The sequence below is a fragment of the Silene latifolia genome, unplaced genomic scaffold (genome assembly GCF_048544455.1).
Source record: "Silene latifolia isolate original U9 population unplaced genomic scaffold, ASM4854445v1 scaffold_20.1, whole genome shotgun sequence".
In the NCBI taxonomy this organism is placed as follows: Eukaryota; Viridiplantae; Streptophyta; class Magnoliopsida; order Caryophyllales; family Caryophyllaceae; genus Silene; species Silene latifolia.
Genome location: NW_027413163.1, coordinates 10,860,434 through 10,879,258, shown reverse-complemented (window position 1 = coordinate 10,879,258; position 18,825 = coordinate 10,860,434). Strand labels below are relative to the sequence as shown.

Here is an 18,825-nt window from a genome sequence, read left to right as displayed (position 1 = left end):
ATGGGATTGTATGATCTCTGGATTCTTTCTATCCGCTCCCATTAGGTCCGGTCCAATTTCGGACAAGTGAACACCTCTAAATTTGAGTTATAGAAGTAACTATAATAGCAACAAGGTAGTCAAAGTAGCAATGGTAGTGGTGAGAGTAGTAAAACGGTAAACGCATTAGTAATAGTAGTTAAAATAGTCAATCTGTCTTATAATTTGTTTGATTAATGTAATACTCCCTCTCAGTCACTATATTGTTCCCATTTGATATGGGCACAATACTTAAAGGAAAAATATTAAAATAGGAGTAAAAGAGTTGGGTGGAGGTTGGTGATAGGAGAGAGGGATGAATAAAATAAGAGTAAAAGTTTCTAAAAATAGAAAGGGGAAAATTAGTTGAATAATCCGTTTCGGGAAAGTGGGTTCATTATAGTGATCGGGAGGGAGTATATAAGGAAAGATTCACAACATATTCTCATGAGAAATGTAAGAATAAACTTAGTGTTACCATAATTAGTGAGGATATCTAATGAATATTCCCATATTTATTTTCTTAATGTGTGCCCTTAGGGCACACGTTAGAAAAATCCTTTTAAATATATAAATTTGATAAGATTAAGTAATAAAAGTAAGTGTGCATGAAACAAGTGGCGGATTAGAAAAACAAATTTGCATGGTCCCTTTAATTTCGGTTTACACATATTGAAAAATTAATGTGAAAGAAAAAAGTTTCCAGGATAACTATAAGCACTACACTTTTTGTGAAAGAAAAAATGCTTGGAACTAAATTTTTTGTTAATGCCACAACAATATAAATTACGTCTAATAAAGGTATGTTATTATTCACAATCTCACAAAAATAAGTGACATTAGTAATTTTGCGGTGACATTATACCTTTCTATATTATGTATAGCCAAATTTTAAAAATTAAATACAAAATTAACATTTGTTTGTAATAAAAATAATTGTAGTAATCGCGAGAGTAATAAATGTGAAACTAATAGTAGCGAGAGTAGTTAACAATAGCAATAATAACAGGAATAATGGATCTAGGATATGCTTATAAATTATAATTTAGTTGATAAATTTTATCTTAAAACATGATTTTAAGAAATGTTTTACCAAATGTATCATAAATGATAAATATACGCATTAGGCAACAATTATACACAAAATAAAATTTAAATGGCAAGTATAGATACCCTGTGTAAAATCGGACGCCAAGACGAGTTATCAGTTAGTCTCTCTTAAGACAACATATGTCATATCCATCTTAACTAAAACCGGTCAAATAACATACCAGTTGGTTTGTTCGCTAGGATAATTATTTTGCTAGTCCCTAAAACTCTGCTTTTGTCTTATCCCTTATATTTATCTCGTCTTAAATTTAACTGTTTTAAAATCTAAGTTCATTTCATCCAAAAAACAAAGAATTTGAAAACGAGTCATAGACTAATCTCCGAAATCTTCTACATCCCTTGTTTCTGCCTTCTGGTTACTTTTTCTACACTACTATACAAAAAAAATTTGTTTCCAAGGCTTATTTCCACTTAGAAATATAATCGTTGAATTAAAGATACTTATTGTCAAAACATGAAAATGGGTTGGGCCACACTCAAACGGGAGGAAAAACTAACCACTCGACAACACAAGGGAGGTTTCTTGCTAAAATCAATTGATAATAGAAGGAGTAGATTTCATATAATTTAGACTTAGTGGAAAAATAATTTAGACAAAATGATAAAATCCCCAAAAGGATCAAGTAACTCAAAGTAAACTTGATTGAAGTCCAAACCATATCGAATAGCGTTTGATTTCTTATCCAACCACACATTATCCCATAATGTGTGCTGAGAGAGATTAATTTTGTGATACTATATCACATTTCCTTTGGATTATATCAAAGTCTTCACTTTGATAATCCCATCACGACCAAATTGTGATTCCTCGAACTCTTTGAACTTCTTCAAAAATTTCTCTATTTACCTTATTAAGTGAACACATTAGCGTCAACTTAAATCGTTGGTAAAAGAAAATGATCAACCTATTTTGGATCAATGATTTACAACCTCGATCTCCTTTTCAACCAAAAGACACGAGACATCTTGCTTTGAATACAAGATACGCATATACCATAAGAACTAATGGTTTCAAGAGTACTCGATAACTCTTTGCGTTCATCATTCCAGAATCTAAGGTTTAATCTTGGGTTACCAATTTGGGTCTTGCATCATCTACATGATATATCATTCTAGTTTGGTTTAGAATATATTCACCTTGATAATGGGCTAGCCATACATCAAATCGTGGTGTATAGGGTCACAAAAGTGAAACCTCTTTTGTATCTTAACAAATTTATATTCTTATTTAGAGTTTATGCACTTAATAGTCACAATTAAGTACAACTCTAAACCCAAAACTAGATTGAGTACACAATGACTCTACCTCTCAACATCATTGTTGCTAGTCGTCATATTTTAATCATCCTATGTATCAAGTACAATGATGAAAACCACCACCGGTTTCTAATATTGACGAAGTAGTACTAGCAAAATTTATGTCAATCAAATAAACATTTAAAGAAGAAGGTCCGATTAGATGTCCAACAACTAACTTGTTGATTCTTCAATAATTTGGGGTAGTTTCCTTTCTAGCGTCCAACAATTAAGACAATGGAAACTTTATCGGTCGGGATTGATAGGTTTAGTATTGTTATTCTCAATAACGTTACCTTTAACATTACCTTATATCAATTTCATTCTAATTTTACTTCTTAGAACCTTATCCTTTTCTTAACGGTTTAAGAGAATGCCCCCACTCATTTCAATGAGTCTTTGCTTAGAGAAGCAAAATTTAATTTCATGAAGACTACTCTTCATTCGTTCGTTTAGTCTTAAAACTTTCATTGAAGTGGTTGCGGTATTTTGGTCTATTACGATTTCCGACAAATCTAATTACCAAAACAATTTATTGCTTCAAGGTACTTAATTCAATTAAGTATATGAAAAACAATCCATTGTAAGTAGATGTGTTAGTCAAGAATCAAAAACATGTTTGATAATGAATAACTTTTAACTATACTCTTCACAAGATATCCTTAGCAATGGTTCATATGAGGTTTTAGAAGAAAATTCATATTTGTCTTTAGTTACGATGTTTTAATGGAGATTTGAATTAAAATCGAAATGATATCGTATATGAATTGTGGTAAAGAAATAGAACAATATAATAACGGAATAGTGGAAAACTTAACATTTATCTTTTTATTAATACTTGTAAATGACAAGTAAATCATTTACATAGTGACCTCAACCCAACTATGATAAATGATTCCAAGATCCAAATTCATATTAACTTGGGCATGGTGCGGCCGATGAATCCCTTATCAATATAACTCGTGGATTAACTCTTTAATCGATTCTACTTTTAGAACTCTTGGTCGATAAAATTACATTAACATTTATCTTTAGCCCAAAACACATCCGACAAGGGCACGGTGTGGCCGATGAAACTCTTATCAAAAACTTTTGTTGAGTTCAATCCAAATTTCGAATAAATGTGTCCATGATCCAAACCCACATTAACTTGGGCACGGTGTGGCCGATGAAACCCTCTTCAACATGAATTTGGTGGATAGACATTTATCACCCACTTCCCCTATGTAATAAGGTTTGTACCCCGGTGTGGCCGAGTGCACTCCCTAACGAAATAGGTTTTCATGGTTTCTACTTTTTGGTAAGGCTAAGTCTCAATTGTTTGTTTTAGCGAGAGGTCATGTCAATTTATTATCTATCACGTTTTAAGTGAACTAAAGCGGTGAACTACGATAATTGTAATTGACACGGTCGATAAACTCGATTAAAATGATGATGCATGTTTTAGTTATGGCGATTTAGCGATGCATGCGACATATAAATAAAATGCAAAGCATAAAAATAAATCCTAGTATGGCCTTCCTAAAATAGAAAATCTAATTAACTATTACATATTCGTAAACCAACTTCATTGGTCCCTTGAACTTCGGTTGAGGCACGCATCTCGAGGTAACACCGTCTTTAATGGATTTTCTTTTCGAGTGACACCGTTTTCAAGGATCTCCGGATTAATTAAATTACATAACAAATTACATAATTTCCTATTATACATTTGTAATTAAAATAAAAATAAATCTATTAAATTACAAAATGGTGATACGAGATCACAATAAATTACAACCGAATCGATATTCCCATACATTTCGGGTAATACCAATTAAAAACTAAGGCCATACTAAGTAAAATTACATAATTCAAAATTACATAAAATAAAATTATGACAATCATAAATAAAATGCAGCATTATAATATGTATGAACATGCCCAATTTTATGCTAAATCGCCTTTAAGGAGCCAATATCGTATATTAAACGGTTTTTACGGATTTGCGTGATTCAACCTTTTAAAAATCACAATAAATTACATAAAATCATATTTATGCACAAGTTAATTACCCTAACCAACTTAGGACTCAAATTAGTCTCCACTAACATTTTGACAATAATAACTTTTATTTCTTAAAATTTGTTCATTAATGGACTCAAAATTACAATAAAAAGCCATAAACTCCAAATAAATCATAAAAATTTCAAATAAATTTGAAATTTAAAATTTAAACTCATGAATATTCTGGAAAAATACCATGACACTCATAATGTTCAAAAACTTAGGTTAAAATTTCGAAAATTTATCGGAAAAATAATGTTGCGGTTTATCGGATTTATCAATAATAATCATAAAGACATGAGAAAAACTATATTTATCAAGTTTTCAATTTTAGATCTGAAATAGGTAATAAAATGCAATATGTGACGTTTTTTCTTAGTCATGAAGTATGTTTTATCAATTATTCGCTAATTAAAGTCACTATTTATGCTATTTTTCATCAAAAATTCATAAATCATGCATAAAGACTTTATTATAGCCTATTATTTTACACACATCTTGTAAAATTGCATGTGACAACATACCAAATTTCTATGACCAGATTCGAAATATTTCTCATATTAACCTATTTTTCATTTAAATTCGATTTTTATCATGAAAAATCCATATTTCGAGCATAAAAGCTCCAAAAAATTCTGAAAATTTATAGGTCATCTAAAAATAATATATGTGAAAATATATCCAAAAACCACTGGAAAATTCGAAGTTTAGCTAATTTTAGTCCGAAAATGACATTTTTATCATAAAATCACATTTTAATGCCATTATTATATAAAATGAACAATAAAAATCCATAAATTAACCAAAAAATCCTAAATACATTTTAGGACCAGAAACTTTAACATGAATAATTTATTTCGTGATATATCATAATAACACAAATTTATAAGTTTTATATGTTAATCGTATAACTCGGAAAAACTATAACCGATTTGCATGCAAACAACCTAAGGCTCATGATACCGCTTGTTAGAAATCTATATCTCATTACTTTACATATTCATATATGTTACATTTTAATTTAGTCATAAAATTAAATACAAATCTTATGCATGCAAACTAAAATAGATAAGTGAAGAAATCATTTTCCTTACTATAAATTTCGGATTAAAAGGGCACCAACAAGATCTCCTTCTTGTTAGTTCTTGAACATTCCAACTAATGGATGAACAAAGATTCAAGTATAGAATCTCTCCCAAAAGTGAATACCCAAGGAAACCTCTCAATAACAAATATTATTATGATCTAGTAATAATAAAAGTCTAACCTAAAAATTGACACAAAATATTAATTTGTCTCTCTACTACTTCGGTGGAGAGGAGGAATTATTTGGAGTTTATTTCTCTAGAATTTTCACAAATTGTAGAGAGTATGCATTTTTCTTACACTAGAAAAATTATATGTAAAATGATGATTGAATAAATTGAAAAGAAAAACTCTTTTGTTTTCCCCTATGGTGGCCGAAATTATTGGCCTTGGGTAGCATGCCCAATGCCTTTTAATTTTGCTCTTCTCAAAAGCTTGTAGGGTTGCATGGCTAGAGATTAGGCTTTAATAATTATGTTTTCTCTTATTAAAATAATCAACATAATTTTTCCACTAATACTCCCTCCAATTTTTTTTTGTACATACAAAATAAAATGGAAGGTCCATTTTATTTTGTCATTTGTCAATTGTGACATATGTGACATGTTACTTGACATGTGAATTTGTAATGTATTTTTAACATATTAAAAATCAACATACTCATAAAATACGTCATTTACAAAATCGACTAGTAATTCGTAATTACTTGTACCAAAACGGTTTATCAAATTATAAAGGGTTATTTAATGGGAATACTATGAACTATGGGTGCCCTTCTCAAAATACTATAACCTATTAATTAACTACAATTACTAGCAACTATTGACCAACTCTTCTCTCATTACACTAGGTGACCTACTACCTGTTTAGCAAGTAAAGTCTTCCTTTCTTTCTATACAAACCCATCAATGACACACCCTGCCTTTATCATCACCACATTACCAACACCATCCGCAACACCATCCACCTGTAACCACCTACCCCGAACTCTCCGACCACCTAATTCAGACACACGCCAATCATAACAACACCGTGCCAACCCAAACCTCCAAACTCTAAATTAAAAATTTATCCCCAAATTGATTTGGGGATCTAGGGTTATGAAAAATTACATTGATTGTTGATGGAGGAGCACATCGACGACGACAATGAGGCATGACGCGCTTCACCTATGCTCTATCAACCACCACAACTTACGTCACTCAACAAACAAGTGCAAAGCACCCATATTGCTACAATCTCTCTCATCTATATCTATGAACCCCATTTTCGCAGTCGTTTACTAATTCAATCGAGTTCTTCACTGAATTGAACAAATGCGTGGTTAGCGTATCATTTTGCTATTGTTAAACTGGAACAACTTTTCCTGGATTATAAATCTCATAGTTGATGATTTGTTGTGCATATTATTTGCTTTATCTTTATTTTTCTTGGAGATTGGTAATTTAAATAGATTTTGAATGAAATTGTGTAGTGGTGATTAGGGATAATTGTCGACGATGTCGGTCATCAACCGTCAAATGGTGGGATGTTGAACGAGATGAGCGGAACTGGTCAGAAGATGACGACGAGTTGCGGCTGGTCAGTGGTGAATGGTGGTTGAGAATGATGTAAATGAGAGAAAGATTGAGCGATAGTGGTGGGAGGGTGTTGTAGTGATGTTGTTAAAGGAAAAAAATGGACCACCTATAATTTTTAACCTGCTCCAATGGGTAAAGAAAATGACCAATTCTGTTATGGGAAACGGAGTGCAATAGTTGCTAGTAATCCTAGTTAATCAATAGGTCAGAGTATTTTGAGAAGGGCACTCATAGTTCATAGTATTCCCATTAAATAACCCAATTATAAATTACAACGTCTTGTATTTATAATAAATTATTCATTCAATTTCAATTCCAAATTGTTTCGTAAACAATAATTTTATCTAAGTAATAAAACAATTCAATTACTTAGACCGTATCTAATATAATCGAATTACAATAAGACACGTTAATTTTACTCACAAAATCATCCGTCAATTTTTAAGCAATTTAATTAACTCGTCTCGGCATACGATTAATTAAATAATCAATTAAGAGTATTTCCATATAGGTATGACGTAAAGGGATCAACTGATCACCACCGTCGCACGACAGTAATGTCAAACTCTAGTCAGCCAATCATTACCGATATGTGTGGACCACTTGACTGTAAAATATTACATCCCACATGTATTCTTAAAATGAGATTTAGACATGTGATCATTATGATCGACAATTGTGATCGCATTATTGTCGGAGGACACATATTCCAACAGGTTCAACTTAGGTTGGATTCAGTTTTACTCTTAATCGGTTGTAGATATTTCAGGTCGGTTCAAGTTCGAGTTGGGTCAATATAGGGCGTCATTTTGTACATAAGTGTCACTTTTTTGACGTCAATGAATTAATATTATATCGTACTTTTACAAAAAAAACATTATTTATTACTTTTTTAAAAAACATTATTCGTATTATATCCAATGTTTGAATAAAGACCTAATCCAATGACATCTGATTCGATTATGACCTGGCTCGAATATCTTATGCTCTGATATTGACCCGACTCGAACCTTATTTGCACCGATATTGACCCAACTTGAACCTGAACCGACCCGAAATATTTACAACCGATTAAAAGTGAAAACTGAATCCAGCCTAAGTTGAACCGAACTGAAATCGAAAAAAGATAAACCGAAATAACCCAATCCGAAAGAACTCGAACCGAAACTGATCTGATTGACCCGTTTGCCACCTCTAGTCACGAGTTCCAAACTCGACAAATTTCTTTTTTTCAAATCGTAGTACTTCGAAAGATGATCAATTTAAAGAAAACTTTGGCACTTTCTAAACTTGTAAACACGAGTTATGGCTTTTTAAAAATTTTCGGATAAAAAAATTCTGTATTTTGTGCAAAATGTTAAATCTCAACACTAATGCGCGAATTTTCCTTTTTTTTTTTAAATAAATATTTTCTTTGCATTCTTAATGTAAAAGTAAGATCGCTAAGGCTATGTTTGACAAGTCATTTCAGGTACCTGATTTGACCAAGCAACCTGATTTGACTAATATTTCAAGTAGTTGTTTTACCTAGTACTGTTTGGTAAAGTCATTTTAGACTTTTTAGGTACCTGAAATGAAAAGCTACTCCAAGTAGCTTTTTAAAGTTTCAGGTAGCTGAAATGTTCTACTTTACATATTTACCCTTTATTTAAATTAATTTATTATAATTATTAATGTCCTTTTATGTCATTTTACAAAAATCGATTCCTTTTTCGATTAGTTTTATCAAACACTTTACAATTAATCAATTTACCTTATCATTTTCCAATTTTAAGCTAACTTTTCGCGACCTTTTAATTTCAATCCTTATCGTGTTTTGCGACCTTTCCAGGATCAAATATTAGAATGGATCAAATTTATTCCAACCTCAACCCAATTTCTTCAACCAAATGCCCCTTAAAACTTTGATGCGATGGTATTGTTAGTGACCTTGTTGATGTGGTGAAACTAATAATTATATTTTTGTTAATGAGCAAAATTAATGTAAGTAAAATCAACTGAGTAAATGTAACTAAACATTTTTTTTTTTTTGAAATGTTACTATATTCTCCGTACGTAATTTATCCAGACGTTTAGTTGTCGATTTTCTGATTCTTCCGCATGAGGTACTGTTTTATAGTAAGATAACAAAAGTTGTAAGAAGTACGAACCATATACACAACTATACAAGCGTATGAATGCGTAATCAATTGGACCGTCGAATTCGTTCGTATTATTCTAGCACATATCGTTGCGTTTTTAGAGGCGACAATGAATTAACCAAGTCAAATGTTGCTCGATTTGTAGCCATGAAACAAAACTCGAGTTAAAGCCAATCTTGAGGTCATTCGAGTTTGAAATAATTGAACTCATTATCAAGCATGTAAACTTAAACTAAGTCTAACTTGAATTGAATTAAACTTAAGGCATGCTTATATATAATTGTTATTAAAAGTTTTATTTTTTCTTTTGATATACTTTAGTAACTTGGGATTTGAAGGTTATTTTTTAAAATATTATTGGGGGAGTTAATACACACATTTGATAGGGTGAAACAAATATATATGAACGATAAATTATTTTTTTTATAAAAGATTAGTTCTTCAGTGAGACGGTTTCTGAATAAACTTATTGGGATACTGTTTACAAATTAAAATGGTATAAAATGTAATAAAATAGGTATGTATACTTTAATATGAGGTACTAATAAAAATGGTTACAATATATGATAAAAAGAGGTATGATTAATTGATTATTATGTAAACATGCATGTACCAAATAAAAAAAAAAAACATTTTGAGTCACAATAAATAATAAATAATAAAAAGAGTAAAATACATAAAGAAGTACGATAAAAGTGATCTCTCAAAAATTTAGAGGCATCCTTTCTCCAAAATTCTAGTGTCTCTAAAATAAGAGCAAAATATTATACAATCCACACCGATCCCAAGCTTTTCGAGGTGCTAATATTAACTCGGCTCAACTATCGGATGTGCTGGAACAACAAAATCTGAAACTCTCTAATTCATATGCTATTCTTTTTAGGGTAATGATCATAAATCAACTATCGTTTCTAGTGTCATTTTAGTTGTGAGAGTGAATAGTAAAATAAGCATAAAATTAGCTTGTATTTGAGTTACATTAAATATAACGGTAGCATCGCCCTATTTTTATGGAGTACTTTTTTATATTCTCGTATAGAGTAGTTGTCAAGCCAGTCGTGCTCAGGAATGGAAAAATTCGACATTGGATGTGGAAAACGTTTCCGTACACCTCGAGATGTTTTGAAATGTCAAACTGATTAATCAAAGTCATTTGGACAGGACTGAGATTGAGTGGATGAAATAACACGATGATAACTCCATAAGCTAACGAATTCGACAACGTTTGTAGTCTCGGACTAATAAATGAGCCTTCATTGTCCTACACCTCAAATCGTACAACGCGTAATTACCTTGTGACAAATTAATAAACAAGTGGTATAGCCGTATAGGGTCGGTTTTTATTCTTGCTAAATAATAAAAAAACCGTTCACAATATAGTACGACTATATTGTTGATGAATACAGTATATTGGTAATTATCGTGAGTAGGGAGGTCATTGAGACGGGGTGGGTGCAGAGGAATTGTGTCCCGCACCAGTATCCGCGAACTGAAATGTGTACCCACACCCGCCTTACCACCCGTGCGGGTAGTAGTTTTTAAGGCCGCAAAGTTCGCAAAGTTCGCAAAGTGGTCTGAAACAAGTTAACATTTAATTAACTACTAGTAAAGCCCGCAAAGTTTGCAAAGTGGGCGTGGGGAGGGTGCCGAGGGTCTCATGTGATACTGTGATACTCGCACCGGTCCCACGACCCGCGACAGTCGTCAGATGATGCTTTTGATACCCATCTCCGTCCCACCACCCACCAATCATTATCAGCATCCTCCCTAAGTGGGATGAGTGTGGAGCACGAGACTCACCAAAATCCGTCCCTGTGATATCCCTAGTATCTATGAATATTTTTTCGTGACCAAAAAAAAGGTACATCTCATTTCTATTATTTTAATTGTAAAATTAATTTTTAAATCTTCAATTAAAAAGGTAAAAAGTATCCAACAAATTATCTCCAAAAAAAAAATATTAATATAAAACAAATATGTATTCTTGAGAAAATGGTAGTGAACAAATGTGCAGCACCAGGAATTGATCCCTCGTGGTTTGTTAAAAACAACAATGACTTTACCTTATTTACATTGAAACATATATGAGGGACCCTTTGTCTTTTGATCTCCGGTTCCTAGAATCTTTTAAACACTCTAATAGATGGGCTTAAACTTGTGATAGAATTCTAAGCTTTATAATAAATAAAACTACTTTAAAGTTGCATAATTTGTAAATTTATCTTTAATATATTTTTCTATACCATATATTAAAATTACGATGAAATAAATTATGAGACAAATTCACTACTCCCGCTAATATTTTATTTAAATCGATTAGTTAGCTAATTGCTCATTTATGCTTTCTTTTGTTGTTAATATTGTTACTTTTATTACATTCATTATTACTACGGTTACTTTCACTACTCCCGCCGTAATTATTGTTACTTTCACTACTGTTGTATGAATATTGATAATTTCACTACTACCGTTATTGCTTCTATTACTTTCACTACTCTCCTTGCTAATATAGTTACTTTAACTATTCAAATGAGTGATTACTAACATATTATTATATCCAATGTTAGTACAATTATTTTCACTACTAACATAATTACTATTACTATTTAGTCATGCAATTTTAAGAGGTTATCTATTTATAAATATAATACATATATGCATTAAATCAAATCGAAATAATTATAGAATATTGTATTTTTTGGAAATCTAGCTTGATTTATTTAACTTTTAATAGTTCCAAAACATAACCTACTTATATTATATTTGTGTATGTTAAATAATTGTATAATTATATGATATATTAATTAATAACATAAATGGAGCAGGTTTATTTTAAGGAAAATCACCATATTTTGATATTCTCTAAATTTATACTTCAACCAAAACTATATAATATTTACACTATTTAGCATTAAATAATATTTTCAATTAACTAAAACTACTTTAAGGTTGCATAATTTATAAATTTATCATTAATATATTTTTTTATGATACGGAGTATATCTTAAAATTGCAATGAAATAAATTATGAGACAAATTCACTACTCCCGCTATTACTATTTTACTTAAATCGATTTCTTAGCTAATTGTTCATATATACTTTATTTTGTTCTTAGTATTGTTACTTTTATTACATTCGTTATTATTACTTTTAGTTTCACTATTCTCGCCGTAATTATTGTTACTTTTACTACTTGTACATTAATATTGATAATTCCACTACTCTTGTTGCTACTTTTGTTACTTTCACTACACCCGTTCGCTGCTAATATAATTACTTTGACTATTCAAATGAGTGATTACTATCATATTATTATATCCAACTTTATTACTACAATTCTTTTCACTACTAACAGAATTATTAATTTTACTCTTTAAGTATCCAATGAGTGATTACTATATCCAAGGTTACTTTTATTACTCTCATTACATATATGCAATAAATTAATTAAGTCGAAATAATTATGGAATATTATATTTTTTTTGTAAATCTAGCTTGATTTATTTACTCTTTAATATTTTCCAAAATATAATATACTTATATTACATTTGTTTATATTTAAACAATTATCATATTTATACTAATTAATGCCATAAGTGGGCATGTTTATTTTAAGGAAAATCACCATATTCCGGCGTTCTCTAAATTTATACCATCAACCAAAACTATATTATATTTACATTGAAATCCCTTGTTCATGTCAATCGCACAGTGCTATTGATTTAAAACTATATAGTATAATAAATTTGTATAAATTTATTTAATTACATTAAAGTCCCTTGGTTTCTGAAATTAATATATAGTATTGATTAGTATTGTACCCAATTTTGTCCGAGTTATCTCTATCTATCAATAAAATATATTTTTAATTAAATAAAACTACATTAGAGTTGCATAACTCATAAATTTATCATTAATATATTTTTCTATGACATATCTTAAAATTACGATGAAATAAATTATGAGACAAATTCACGACTCCTGCTATTAATATTTTAATTAAATCGATTGGATTGCTAATTGTTAATATATACCTTCTTTGTTGTTAGTATTGTTACATTATTATTTTTACTTTCACTAGTGCCACATTAATATTGATAATTTCACTACTCTCGTTGTTACGTCTATTATTTTCACTACTCTAGCTCGCTGTTAATATTGTTAATTTGAATATTCAAATGAGTGATTGCTAATATTACTATATCTAATGTTACTACAATTCCTTTCACTACTAACAGAATTATTTTTATTATTTAGGCATGCAATTTTAAGAAGCTTATGGCGCTGTTTGGTAAACGGCATATTGGCCAATTTTTTGCATATTCAAGGGTTTTAGCATGTTTGACCAATCAATATGCTAATTATTTTAATTATGGAATATTATATTTTTTGGAATTCTAACTTGATTATTTACTTTTAATAGTTTCCAAAATATACCATACTTATATTATATTTATGTATATTAAATAATTAACATCTTTATACTAATTAATATCATAAATGAGACATGTTTATTTTAGGATTATTTCATAAGAATAATCCAACTTATGTCCTTCCTTCTTATAATAATCCGAATTATGCCCTCATTTTTCTCACAATACAACCGGTAACCGGCTACCTACTAATCAAGTCACATTTAACAAAAATAAAACAAAAACTAAAATTCTTCACCAAATTAAAACATAACCTAGAAAATCTGGGCAATATGAAAAACATATGAACTTCCATTTGCGCCAATTAATTCCTTCACAATACCTTATTCTCTTTTCTGCCTCCTCACTTTTCCCTGTTCTTCCCCAATTAATACAAATGAGAATAATTGATTAATCGTCAAATTTGAATTGAATTGCTGGTTGAATGCTTTCAATCTATGGCGTTTTGCGCCATTATTTCAATTGGGGCTTTGATTCTCTTCACTCTCACATGGTAATTATTAGGCCTAATTCGGTATTTTTAGTTCATTAAATCGAGATATTTGCTTATAATTGATGCTTAATTTGGGATATAATTCAGGATATGAGTCAGTTTGCTTCCATTTTTGAAAAATCTTGATTGTAACAGTGAAGTATACTTGAAATTTGGAATTTTAGGGTGGTTTAATGGTTGAATTGTCCTAAATAAGCATTAAATAAGAATTACAGGGTTAAGGAGGTTATGATGAAGACAACCGTTTTGTTATTATATCTGGGAAACATTTGCAATTTTAGGGTTACATAAAAATGGAGAGAAGGAAGGTGAAGAACTTGGAGGGGTTTTGGCTTTTGTAAAAGTTGCAGAGAGAATGAAGAAATGTAGAAGGAAGAAGATGTGAATGACCATGAAGAAAGGAAGAAGAAAAATTAGAAAAGCAGTGGGCTCACCTCATGACCTGTTGGGCAACAGGTTGTATCAAGTCAAATATGGGATGAGATCAGTACAAGTTAAATGATGCAATAGTTTGGATTTTTCTGAGTTAAACATTAGTTTGAGTTAATATGAGAAGAGGGTCCTTAGTTTGGATTATTCTCGTAAAATAACCCTTTATTTTAAGGAAAATCACTATATTCTGGTATTTTCTTAATTTATACTTCAACCAAAAACTATATAATATATACATTGAAGTCCCTAGGCCTATCACACGGCACTATCGATTAAAAATTATATATTATAATTAATTTGTATAGATTTATTTAATTACATTAAAATCCCTTGTTTTGCGGATTATATATATACTATTGATTTGACTTTTAAATGTAAAGTGTACGAGCTCTCTTATACAACTATTGAACTCCAAAAATTATAACGACACTCAAAAATAATCATATAGGCTCAATTTTATTTAGTTTTAATATTAAAATATGAAAATATAACCCAAAGTTTTTTAAAAGTTTCAAAAAAATATATACATAAACTCAATTAAATTCAATACAGTTGTACAATATTCTTATACAACCGATAATATGGTACCTTTTTCCTCAAATTCCCAGAAATTCTTGTATGCTGTGTTTAACATAAATACATAACTTTGCGTTCAATGGTTTAGTTTAGGAAGTTGCCGAGTTTCCGATAAAATTGTTAGGCGCTAATTTATTGTGCAAACAAGTTACAAGTCCCATTAGTCGTAAACGGCAGCTGGAACAAATAGTTTAGACTGTTAGTGTATAACAGATATTGCCGCAAATGTGTATTGACAATGAGAGTTGAGACGAGGAAATTCAGCAGTTTGGCAGAACTGACTATAAGCGGTATAAAGTATAAACTCCCAGTCAGTGAATGCATCATGCATGCATGAATGCATATTCGTAATTGGCGTGCACCACTGCGAAAATGTATTGATAATAAATTTATTGAAAATGAGTTAGCCCACTTGGTGGCGCCTAATTCATCAAAGGATGACGCTGAGATTGGGCACCACCAGGTGACGCCCTATCATTATCTTTCGAATTCAATTGACATTAAAAAAGGTCTAGAAATCTTTTGATCAGTGTTATCAAGATCACGCCACTAATTTTATATAGAACAAATAAATCTTATAAACAAATACGGAGTAGAGTTATTGGCAACGATTTTAAATGACGAGAAAAGTCAGATAGAGGACTCAAAACATAGCATATTCAAAGATCCATTCTTGCCATTTTTTCTATATAAACCAAGTCATCTTAACTAATAAATTCACACTACTCACTACTCCTCAAATAATTTAGACAAAACACTTCACATACTTCTTCCCCGGTCACAAAAGATGAGTCACTTGAACTCCGTCCTAATTTTGTGTCTCGTCTTAGTGACATCCCTTTTCCTAACACACACCCATGCTGCTACTTTCACAATTAAAAGTAATTGTAATTTTCCAGTCTGGGCCGCTGCCGTCCCAGGTGGTGGGCGACAGATGAACCAGGGTGATACCTGGACTATCAGTGCCAACCCGGGTCAGACAGGAGCCCGTATTTGGGCCCGGACCGGGTGCACCTCAACCGGGGGCAACGGACTCCGCTGCACCACCGGAGACTGCGGTGGGGTCCTCCAGTGCACCGGTTACGGTACACCACCGAACACCCTAGCTGAATACGCCCTTAAGCAATTTAACAACCTCGACTTTTTTGACATATCGTTAGTCGACGGTTTTAACGTGCCCATGACATTCCTGCCCGTATCCAATGGTTGCACCTCCGGGCCAACTTGTCGGGCCAACCTGATTGGGCAGTGCCCAAGTCAGCTACAGGCCCCAGGTGGGTGTAACAACCCATGCACGGTTTTCAAGACAGACCAATATTGTTGCAATTCAGGTAGTTGTGGACCTACACCATTTTCACAGTATTTCAAGAATGCTTGCCCTAGTGCTTATAGTTACCCTAAAGATGATGCTACAAGTACTTTTACTTGTCCTAGTGGTACTAATTACGCCGTAACTTTTTGCCCTTGAGTAATTAATTACTTATTGATTATTCAAGGGAATAAGTTCGGAGTAATTATGTATGAGTATCTTAAAAGGACAATATTATGTATGAATAAATGATGATTATCGGTATATTGTAATATTATTGCATTTCAGTGAGTTACTGAAATGTTACGTGGAGTAACGTTGATGAATACAGCCTACATGCTAGTTAAACTTATTGGGTTGAATTTCAATTTTTAATTAAAATTATGGAGCCTAATTATTATTCCTCCGTTCCGCTCAATTGTTGTCCTTTAGTTTTAGCACAAAAGCGAAAGAAAGAGGAGGAGTCAATTATTAAATGACAAGTGGAACAAACTAAGTGTGAGATCAAATTGCTCATCAAGTTAATTATTATAATAGAAAGGACAACAATTAACTGAGACACTCCAAAATGGAATATGACAACAATTGACTACACCCCAAAATAAAATAGGACAACAAATGACCGTGACAGAGGGATTATTACATTTGTAATTTATGAGGGTTGTCTCATAATTGACCAAACTTAAGGGGCTAATTATCAGTTTCGCGTATTGATAAGTGATCTCCTTATGAATGAAGAGAATAAGAGATCAATAGTCTGATATCATTAGCTAAGGTTTTGCAAAAATATAAAAATTAGATATTTTTATTGTACTCGTAAAGACGAATAAATAAGATCTCACATAAATATATTTTCATTTATATATTGAGAGAAAATTGAAATTGAATGTTTCATTGTGAATAATGTACAAAATAAAAGGTTATGGTGTGAAATAATTGAATGGAGGGAATATTATATAAAGAAAATTTGTTTCAAAGGCTTATTTCCACTTAGAAATATAATCGTTGAATTAAAGATATTTATCTTCAAAACATGAAAACGGGTCGGGTCACACCCAAATGGAGGAGAAATAAACCACTTAACAACATAACATAGGTTTTATTCTAAAACTAATTGATAATAATCAAAGTTGGCTGGTGTGAGTGGTAAGGAGCTAAGGGCTCTCATCTCTTAAACAAGTGGTCAGGAGTTCGATTCCTAACTCTTGCGAATGAAAAAGCCAAACTTGGGAGGTGTTAATCCATTAAATTGCCTTCACTAACTCGAAAGAGATTGCTCCAATTGTCGATAGGGATACTCCTGATCAATGCCAAAAAACTAATTGACAACAAAAAGTACCCTTAGTTATAAAGCGGTATAATCTTTACATGGCCGTTAAATGAATTTACGGGGCCCTATTTCAAAATGCTAAACTGATGCCTCTTAATTGGGTCTCTTGAGAAAAGATGGGAGTCACGCAATGGTAGAGCTCGAGGGGTAGTGATAGGGCGTTATCGGGTGGCGTTCAAATTGAGTGTCACCCTCTCACATGCATTCTTAATTCAATGGGTCCTCACGTACCCCATGTGAGAGGATGACGCCCAAATTGAGTGTCACCCGATGACGTCCTTTCATTTTCTATTTTAAATAAGGATCCTATCTATAGTTATTGTATTGTATACGATCACGTTTCAAAAGATATTGTGATTTTTCCGCGACAAAAAAAAACATTTTATTTTTATTATTTTAGTTGTAATATCTTATCTTTATTAATTCAGAAGACAATACTTAATTCAGGGCGTGCCACGTCATTAATTCAGGCTTTTATTTTTTTTTTTTTTTTTTTTGGAAATACATGTTATGGTGGGACCCGTTAGTGTGCAATGTATTTATTTCTTCAAAATTCCGGTTATACAAACATGCGACAAATTCCGTCTTAGAACAAATATTATGAAATAATACTATGAAATAATTTTATACATTCCGAATAAATGAAATTAATATCACATAAGCGGAATGAATTACAAATTGGAATAAATGAAACTAATTACAAATAAATGAATTACATAATTTAAAAATAATAATAATAATAAAATTACATAATTAAACCAAGTGGTGTTAGTCCAGTGGTAGCTGGGTTAAACCTTGAAGCTTGCAGAAATACAGGAGTTGAGAGGTCTCAGGTTCGTCTACCAGCTGGGACGATGATCACTTGGCCACTGCAGCCCCCGAAGGGGGTGGCTTACATGGTCCATGTGGTGGTGCGGGAATGCATGGGCCCGAGGGGGGACTCAAACCCCTCGTCATCAAAAAAAAAAAAATTA

The 18,825-nt window shown here is 31.6% G+C and overlaps 1 protein-coding gene across 1 annotated transcript; it reads left to right on the top strand.

The window, feature by feature from the left end:
• The first annotated feature begins 15,916 nt into the window (after positions 1-15,916).
• Positions 15,917-16,913, top strand: LOC141638529 (protein P21-like). Its single transcript, XM_074447939.1, has one exon. It carries the CDS (start codon positions 16,000-16,002, stop codon positions 16,678-16,680), a length of 681 nt encoding a protein of 226 aa, XP_074304040.1. The 5' UTR covers positions 15,917-15,999; the 3' UTR covers positions 16,681-16,913.
• The last annotated feature ends 1,912 nt before the right edge of the window (positions 16,914-18,825 follow it).